Source organism: Trichechus manatus, unplaced genomic scaffold, assembly GCF_000243295.1.
Source record: "Trichechus manatus latirostris isolate Lorelei unplaced genomic scaffold, TriManLat1.0 scaffold00286, whole genome shotgun sequence".
In the NCBI taxonomy this organism is placed as follows: domain Eukaryota; kingdom Metazoa; phylum Chordata; class Mammalia; order Sirenia; family Trichechidae; genus Trichechus; species Trichechus manatus.
Window position 1 is genome coordinate 1,664,771 of NW_004444222.1, and position 9,335 is coordinate 1,674,105.

General features: G+C 37.3%; 1 protein-coding gene across 1 annotated transcript in view; it reads left to right on the top strand.

Moving 5' to 3' along the window:
- Positions 1-9,335, top strand: part of SPARCL1 (SPARC like 1) — an 18,143-nt gene that overhangs the window by 5,094 nt on the left and 3,714 nt on the right. The window contains exons 2-7 of the mRNA XM_004390149.2: positions 2,006-2,182; positions 2,567-3,529; positions 4,802-4,874; positions 5,888-6,006; positions 7,004-7,124; positions 9,128-9,264. Coding sequence (XP_004390206.1) covers positions 2,006-2,182; positions 2,567-3,529; positions 4,802-4,874; positions 5,888-6,006; positions 7,004-7,124; positions 9,128-9,264 — 1,590 coding nt within the window. The remainder of the gene's footprint in view (positions 1-2,005; positions 2,183-2,566; positions 3,530-4,801; positions 4,875-5,887; positions 6,007-7,003; positions 7,125-9,127; positions 9,265-9,335) is intronic.

The following is a 9,335-nucleotide window of genomic DNA, read 5'->3' on the forward strand; positions in this document are numbered from 1 at the left end:
CAAGCATGATGTCCTTCACCAGGCACTGGTCCCTCTTGATAACAAGTTCAAAGTATGTGAGACGAAGTCTGACCATCCTCGCTTCTAAGGAGCATTCTGTCTGTACTTCTTCCAAGTTCTTCTAGAAGTCCATGGTATATTCAATATTCTTCTCCAACATCATAATTCAAAGGCATAAATTCTTCTTTGGTCTTCCTTATTCATTGCCCAGCTTTTACATGCATATGAGACAATAGAAAATACCATGGCTTGGATCAGGCTCACCTTAGTTCTAAAAGTGACATCTTTGCTTTTTAACATTTTAGAGAGGTCTTTTGCAGCAGATTTGCCCAATGCAATATGTTGTTTGATTTCTTGACTACTGCTTCCACAGGTGTTGACTGTGGATCCAAGTAAAATGAAATCCTTGACAACTTCAATTTTTTCTGTGTTTATCATAGTGCTGCTTATCGGTCCAGTTGTGGGGATTTTTGTTTTGTTTATGTTGAACTGTAATCCATACTGAAGGCTGTAGTTTTTGATCTTTCAGTAAGTGCTTCAAGTCCTCTTCACTTTCAGCAAGCAAAGTTGTGTCATTTGTATATCACAAGTTGTTGATGAGTCTTCTTCAATCCTGATGCCGTGTTCTTCTTCGTATAGTCCAGCTTCTTGGATTATTTGCTCAGTATACAGATTGAATAAGTATAGTGAAACCATACAGCCCCAACACACATCTCTCCTGATTTTAAAGCACACAGTATCCTCTTGTTCTGTTTGAACGACTGCCTCCTGGTCTATGTACAGGTTCCTTATGAGCACAATTAAGTGTTCTGAAATTCCCATTCTTTGCAATGTTATCCACAATTTGTTACAATCCACACAATCAAGTGCCTTTGCATAGTCTATAAAATACAGGTAAATGTCTTTCTGGTATTCTCTGCTTTCAGCCAACATCCATTTGATATCATGAAATCATCAGTGATATCCCTAGTTCCACATCCTTTTCTGAATCTGGCTTGAATTTCTGGCAGTTCCCTGCCATTGTACTGCTGAAATAAAGCTTTTGAATTATCTTCAGCAAAATTTTACTTACGTGTGATATTAATGATATTGTTCATTAATTTTTGCATCCCGTTGGATTTCCTTTCTTTGGAATGGGCACATTTATGGATCTCTTCCAGTCTTTTGGTCAGGCAGCTATTTTCCAAAATCTTGGCATGGACAAGTGAGCACCTCCAGCGCTGCATCCGTCTGTTGACACATTTCACTTGGTATTCCATCAGTTACTGGAGCCTTGTTCACCAATGCTTTCAATGCAGCTTGGACTTCTTCCTTCAATATCATTGGTTCTTGATCATATGCTACCTCCTGAAATGGCTGAACATCAACCAATTCTTTTTGGTAAAGTGACTCTGTGTATTCCTTCCATCTTCTTTTGATGATTCCTGCATCCTTCAGTTATAATGAAACGTGCAAAGCCCTAGAGTTAGAAAACCAAAAGAGAAGAACACACTCGGATTTCTAAAGCTGAAAGCACTGAATAAAAATTTCAAGACTCAAGTTGCAATACTGAAGGATTTTATGGACAAAATATTGAACAATGCAGGAAGAATCAAAAGAAGATGGAAGGAATAAATGCTATGTCTATGGTTAATTTAATTTGACTTCAGCTTTCTGCTAAAAAACACTTATCAAAATTAGAAAATACTAATGCTTTGTAACAGTTTGAAAAACACAGAATAATTCCAAAACTCGAAGATCACCACTATTGAAATCTTTTTTGCTCTGTTTTCACCCAGGCTCTGTATATACAACTTTTTCTTAAAGATGATTAAGATTCTGTTTTCACTTAACTTTATATTCTGGACACTTTCCTGTATTCTTAAAAATTCTAGAGAACATCTTTTAACTTATGAATAAAGTATATTGCTACTAATAATCAATGATGACAATAAAAGAGTAACTAGCAATTTTTAAAACTGGCATCTACACATGAATAACACAAACCAATTTTTAATTTTTTCAGACAAATGCAAAGTTCTTCTCTGATCATTCCAAACCAACTGCCGACTCTTTGAGTTCCATTCAACAGGCTGAAACGTCAGTAACACCCGACAACACTGCAATTCCTATTTTAGGGATTGAAGAGTCAGAAAATGAAAAAGAAGCTGCAGTATCTATAGAAGATCATCCCAATTATGAGGTAAAAGTAACATGGTTATTCTAATACAATTTTTAACTTCTCCAAAAGTTTCAATTCCAAAGCATGGTCAAAGAGATTACCTTATTCATGCTTAATTTTTTTAAAGATTATGATCATATCAATTGCCTCCAGTCACTAAAAGAGCTGCTGCATGGGTTAATGGGTTTACTCCTTGAGATGAGGTGCTATACAATTGTTTCATTTCATAAAACTCAAATTCAAGTTAAAACTTGTGGCTATAGAAAGTGAAGAACATCATAAGTAAGTTTACATGATAATGTATGAAGAAAAGGAATAATGAATATTAAATACTGACTTAGGAATTGCATGTATGTTGTAGATATATTACCATTTGTTTCAAGAGTAAACTTTTTTTCTTTTAAGGCTGAAAAATCTTCAATACTAAAGTCAAAAGAAGAACACCATGAACAATCAGAAGATCAGGATCAGAATTACAGCCAAGAGCTGGGACTGAAGGATGAAAAGGACAGTGATGGTAGCTTAGGTGTGAATTTGGAATACAAACCAACTGAAGGAACAGTGGACCTAAAAGAAAATATTCCTGAAAAGAAAAATCTGCCAGAGAAGGTTGACTTTCTTGCTCCTGATGTTAGTTCCACTGTGGATTATAGCCAACAAGAAAGTATCACAGAGAAACAGAAATATCAAGATCATCAGCTGAACAGGAGCAGCAAACATAGCCAATACCTAAGTGATCCAGGAAATCAAGAGCAGAATCCAAATATTTTCAAAGGGGAAGAGGAAGAGGAAGAAGAGCCAGGTGCAGTTGGTACTCACAATGATAACCAAGAAAAGGAGGAAGAATTTCCCAAGGAGCATTTGAACAGCAATCAGGAGGAAGACAGCACCCAACCTGATGATATTTTGGAAGAGTCCAGTCAACCAACTCAAGTTAGCAAGATGCAGAGGGAAGAATTTGAGCAGGGTAACCAAGAACAAGAAGAGGATAATTCCAAAGCAGAAATGGAAGAGGAACACACATCAAAACTCAATAAGAATGTTCAAGATACTGAATGGCAGAGCCAAGAGGGAAAAGGTGGCCTTGAAATTATCAGCACCCACAAGGAGATGCATAAAAAGACTGTTCCTGAAGCTTCACTCGTGGAGCCTACTGACGATGGTAACAGCATGCCCAGAAATCTTGAGGCTGAGGATGGTGGTGATGGCCCCAGGCACAATGTCAGTGATGACTACTTCATCCCAAGCCAGGCCTTCCTGGAGAGTGAAAGAGCTCAGTCCAATTACTATCACATCAGCAATGAGGAACCAAAAGAAAGAGCACATGAGAAGGAGAATGTTGATAGTGGACCTGGAGAATCCCAAGGGGTGAGATTATTTACAATGATGCTTGTCTAAGAAAGCAATTAGCTTTATCAATAAGCAGCCATTCCCTTTCTCTGTACTCTCACAATCTCCTGTGCCTAGACTCTATAAATAAATTATTACATTTCCGTTATTTATTTTTATATCCATCTCCATCACTAGGCTAAGAATGTCTGTTTTATTTGGGTTTCCCTAGAAACAGACCTTGGATTCGAGGACAGTTTCTTTCAGAAGTGCAGGGAACAAAGATAGAGGGGTGGAGAAGTGATACAGGGAAGGAAGCTAATAAAAGGTATGTTATTCAAACCATGTAAAACACATTCCTCAGAATTATCCTACCTGGGGAGTTAGGGAGTTGGGGTTCTTATATTGGCTGAGGTCGTTGGTAAAGACGAGGGGTGCATTAATTCCCCCCAACACTTCCAGCCTGTCCTTTTAGTAGGCAGAATGTATTTTCATGGTTTTCCAGGCACAAAAATAGAGACACTGGTAGTTGTTGAAAGTCCCTGGAGCAGCTGGAATGATAAATTCTGATGGATTTGAGGGATGGGAGACATTGACAGCTGCTGCTATGATGCCTTGAGTGCAGGTGCCACATCTAATTTAAATTGAATCCCCAGTGTCTCCGAAGTGTCTCTAACATAGTAAGAGATCCTTCCGTGTTTGTTGAATTAGCTATAAAGATTAAGAACAAAGGCTTCGGTTACAACGTTATTAAGCAAACTCATACCAAAATAATAATCTGGAAATTTTATTGGGGAAAGCTATTGCTTGTTTAATCATATGGAGATTTCATGGAAAACTCTGGCTGCCACCTATCAGGAGGATTTCACACAACTTTCGATGAGCAAGGTCAATAGGTACTCCAATTACTGAGAATTCTGCTGCCATTCTAAGATGGGCATTTTCTTACACTTTAGAAACCTCCTAAGAAACCTTTACCAACAGTTTCACAGAGATTACTGATGTCACCCTGTCTTAACCACCGAATTGCAGGCTAGTGCCACGTTTCTAGTGTTTTCCCAAATCCAGAAGGGAAATTCCAGATTTATTGAGTAATCCCCAAAAACACAGCACTGAATCCAGCTGATGAAGTTAGAATAGCTCCTGTTCTCAAAGAGTTTTGTCTACCTTGCAGTTCCTTCTGGTTTCTCTTTTTGAGATCTGAAATGACTGGGTGTCAAAATCTCTGTGAACGTATGCACAGTGAGAATTTAAATTAAGTAATGGTTTTCCCCTTAATAGACTCTAACTTCTGCTTTTGTTGTTATAAAGGCCCAGAAAGCAGAGAGCTCACCTAATGAAGATGAAAGTTCAAGTGAAGGTAACATGAGGGTGGAGGGCGTTGGTGAGTATATCAAGGTTTCTGACTGTAACTATATCAAAAAAGCTATTTGTGACTATATCACGGAAGAGATAGACTCTGCCTCACTGGGCTTCTCTCTTCCTTCCTTTGTGACTACTGCACAGAATTCTTCCTCTTCCCAATCCTCCCCAAGGAAATGCTCCCATAATTTGTTGATATTTTCTCATGCAGATATGATATACAACTATGGGTAAATATGTTTACAAACTGAAAGTGTCCTGTTGAGATATTAGTGCAAAAACTAAAATTCTTTCTCACTAAATTCTTTTGCGTCTGAGAAAAGAGACTTAATTCTACCTTATTTATTCTCAAATCCATAAATTACTAGTAAGTCTAAATCCCATATTTAATTAAGGGTCTAACACATAACCCAATCACAAACATTTTGAATTTCAACACAATAAAATTCTGCACGGTTTACTTAACTTCTGACCACTTGCACAATGTGTACTATTGACTTCAGACTATGACCATCTCAGTCAGGCCAGGAAGAGCTTTTGTTCTTTCTAAACATCCATAAATTACTAGTAAGTCTAAATCCCATATTTAATTAAGGGTCTAACACATAACCCAATCACAAACATTTTGAATTTCAACGCAATAAAATTCTGCATGGTTTACTTAACTTCTGACCACTTGCACAATGAGTAATATTGACTTCAGACTATGACCATCTCAGTCAGGCCAGAAAGAGCTTTTGTTCTTTCTAAACATCCAATCCAAACTGCTGCACTGAAAATCTAGACAGTCATGTAAAAGAGCCTGATACCAGAAGGTCCCTCCCAGGAATTAATTCGCCAATTAAAGTGGTTTCTATTTTCCCAATTTTTCTCCCTTATTAGCTAAAATGAAGCTGGTTGTCCTGGTGGATTTGAGGTTTACATACATACTCTGTTTAACTTTGTCCATCTTTCCTGTCTAATGTTTTCTAGTAGATTCTTTTTTACATTTTTCACAATGTAATTGCTTTCTGATCGTTTGAATTTTTCTAACAGATTCTTGCATGGGTTTCCAGTGTAAAAGAGGACGCGTTTGTAAGGCTGACCTACAGGGAAAACCCCACTGTGTTTGCCAAGATCCAGTGACTTGTCCTCCTACAAAACTCCTTGACCAAGTAAGTATTCTACAAAATGGTCTCTAAGAGACACCAAAAGGTTAGTGATTTGAATGAAAAGAGTATACAATTGAAAATTTTTGTTAAAAACAAAAAAGGAGATGCCCAGGTTATGATCTAATATTTGAAGCAACACTGAGTAAGAACAAATGCCAGAAAAGTCAAAAAATTATCACTGCGTCCAGTTGTTGTTGTTGCTTTCACGTTGATTCTGACTCATGGAGACCCCATGTGTCCGAGTAGAATGCTCCGTAGGGTTTTCAGGGCTGTGACCTTTCAGAAGCAGTCACCAGGTCTGTCTTCCAAGGTGCCCCTGAATGGGTTTGAACCGCCAACCTTTCAGCTAGTGGTTGAGCGCTTGACCATTTGCACCACTCAGGGACTCTTCACTGTGCCCTAAGAAGGTAATAATGATATTTGATCTATGTAATTAGCCTTAAAACTCATTCTATTCTTGGAACATCTGAAGTTTTTATTCTACTGAGCTTACCTGGAACTATACCGTCATCACCATTGGTATAGTTTGGTGGATTTTGTGTGTATATCTACAAAATGGGAAAATTATGATTTTTTTCTTTTTTTACTGCTGTAAAAATACATGTAACGCAACATTTGTCAATTCAACATTTTTGGGTGTACAATTTAGTGATATCAATTTTACTAATCATGCTGTGCAATCATCACCCACAGTCGTTGCCAAATTTCTCATCACCATAACAAAAATGAAGTCCTGATACGTGCTACAACATGGATGAACTTTGAAAATAATATGCTGAGTGGACTAAGTTCACAAAAGGACAAATATTGTATGTCTCATTTATATGAAATAACAAGAATACCAGGCAAATGTATAGAATTATGATTTTAATAACCTCACCTACCTGACCACACCTTTGGCACAGTACAATTTATCAGACAGGCTACGAGTTTTAAGGAGCAGAGTGTTTTTCAATGAGCATTCAGCTTTATCAGTTTTTCTCCTACTTGTCTTTCCTAGGTTTGCGGCACTGACAATCAGACCTATGCTAGCTCCTGTCATCTGTTTGCTACCAAGTGCAGACTGGAAGGGACCAAAAAGGGGCACCAATTGCAGCTGGATTATTTTGGAGCCTGCAAATGTAAGATTCCATCACTACTGTCACCATCATTGCTGACAGAGTTTGGGGTGAATCTACGCATACCCAAATAATAGTCAAACAGGAGAAAGCTAATGTAGTGCTAAACGCAAGTTGCACATTAAAATCATCTGGGGAGACTTCAAAAAAATAAAAGGAATAATACCCAGGTTCAACCTTAAGAGATTCTGATTTAATTGGATTGGGCTGGGACCAGGGAATTGTTTTTGTGTTTGTTTTTAAAGTAACCTAGACAATCCTAATGTGTAGCCAGGGTTCAGAACCACTGTGATAGAGTATGTTATCCACTTAATAATTGAGATGAATCATAGGAATTTTGCTAAATTATTTGCCCTCTTTCCAATTTAAGTTAAGCCTCTGCCAAGAAGTTTTATGACAACATATTCTTCCAGAAGTTTTTTTAAATTGTCTTCCTTCCCCAGAATACTCTCAATTGTGTTTGGATCTCCTCACCACTAAAGGATTCTCCACCTTAGTAGTTCGCTAGTATTTCTGGTTCTCTTCTCCTTCCGGACACAGGCGAGGATTAACATTCTCAGCCCCCTGTAAGTTAGGTATAGGCAGATGACTTGCTCTGTCAGATGGAATGTGAGCAATAATCTTCCATATGAGTTCTGGGCAGAAGCATTTAAGAGCTGGTATATGATTCTCCATGCTCTCTTTCCTTGCCACTACAAAACTTGAAGCCTTGTGTTAAGATGGTGGCCTCATAAGATGGAGGCTCCATCATCCCGAGCTTCAGTGAGCAGAGCTTTCCAGCCAACATGGTCTACAAAATGGTCTCAATGCAATCAAGAAATAAACTTCTACTTCTTTAAGTCACTGAGATTCAGCATTATTTGTTACCACAGTAAAAGCTAACCCCTACTTTTTCCTCTTTTTTCCTCATGAACAGCTTCATTTCCTCCGTGTCTAAATTTCAACTGTTTCTAGAGCAGTGTTTCTAGACCCTGGTTGCACATCAAAATTATGTTTGGAGCTTTTCAAACATCCTGATGCCTAAGCTCCACCCAAGACCAATCAAACCAAAAATTTCTTGGAATGGAAGCTGACATTTCGTATGTTTTTGAAACACCACAGGCAATTCTGTGGTGCGGCCAGGGTTAAGGAGCACTGTTGTAGATATCGGTGACTGGGAGGATGCTCTGCAAGTAAGCAGAAGTTGTTATACTACCCTGTTTTGAGGATTTTTTTTTTTTTTGAAAGATAATTGCTTTTAATTTCCTAAGTTTTCACTTATGGAGCATAATAGAAGCAAATTTATATGACTTGACGTGACATTTTTACAAAAAAACACTTCCCCCCAACTTCTGGTCATTAGTGTATAAATATTTACAAGGAAAAAGGAAATTTTCATTAGCCAAGTCAATTTCTTTCCAGTGCTCATCAGGATTTTGAAAATAAAGTACCTCATTAACTTTTCTAGTCATTCATATCTACACATTGCTTCAGCTAACAGTTTCAAGAAATTTAAGATACACTGTTAAGGATGTTTTTGTTCCACATCACTCCTATTTTAGAAGTTATCTGAAATAGTAAATTAAATACAAAAATGTAAACTTTAAAAGAAAAGAAAAAAATAATAAATGTATGTAAAGATAATACAGTAATATATAAAGGTTCTGACAGAGGTTAATACTTTACAACATTAAAAAACAAAATAAAATACTCTATATATTTTCTTAGTAGGGACATTTTGTTCCAACTTGGTTATATTAACAAAAAAGATATCTAAAGAGGATGTTTAAAAAATAGTAATGATATTACCATCTTAGTTGATGAATATCCCATGACCCTAATTTTCTCACAAAGAAACTGTTTTTTTACAAAGTGACAAATATAAATTACGTAATGAAGAGCTTAGAAGCTCAAGAAAGTGTGGTATCTTTTAAATATGAATATTTTTAAAAATAAAACTTGAATAGTGCAAACCAACCTATTGGTTTGCCAAAGATTACAGTGTCTTTACTTTCTGCTTGGAACAGCTATTCCTGCTTGTACGGACTTTGAAGTGACTCAGTTTCCTCTACGGATGAGAGACTGGCTCAAGAATATCCTCATACAGCTTTATGAACATAACCCTGAACATGCTGGATATCTAAATGAGAAGCAGAGGAATAAAGTAAGCTATCTGTGGGTCAGCTACCCTAGAGTCTGTCTACAGGGCCTGAGAGGAAAAGATAGGGGTGAGGG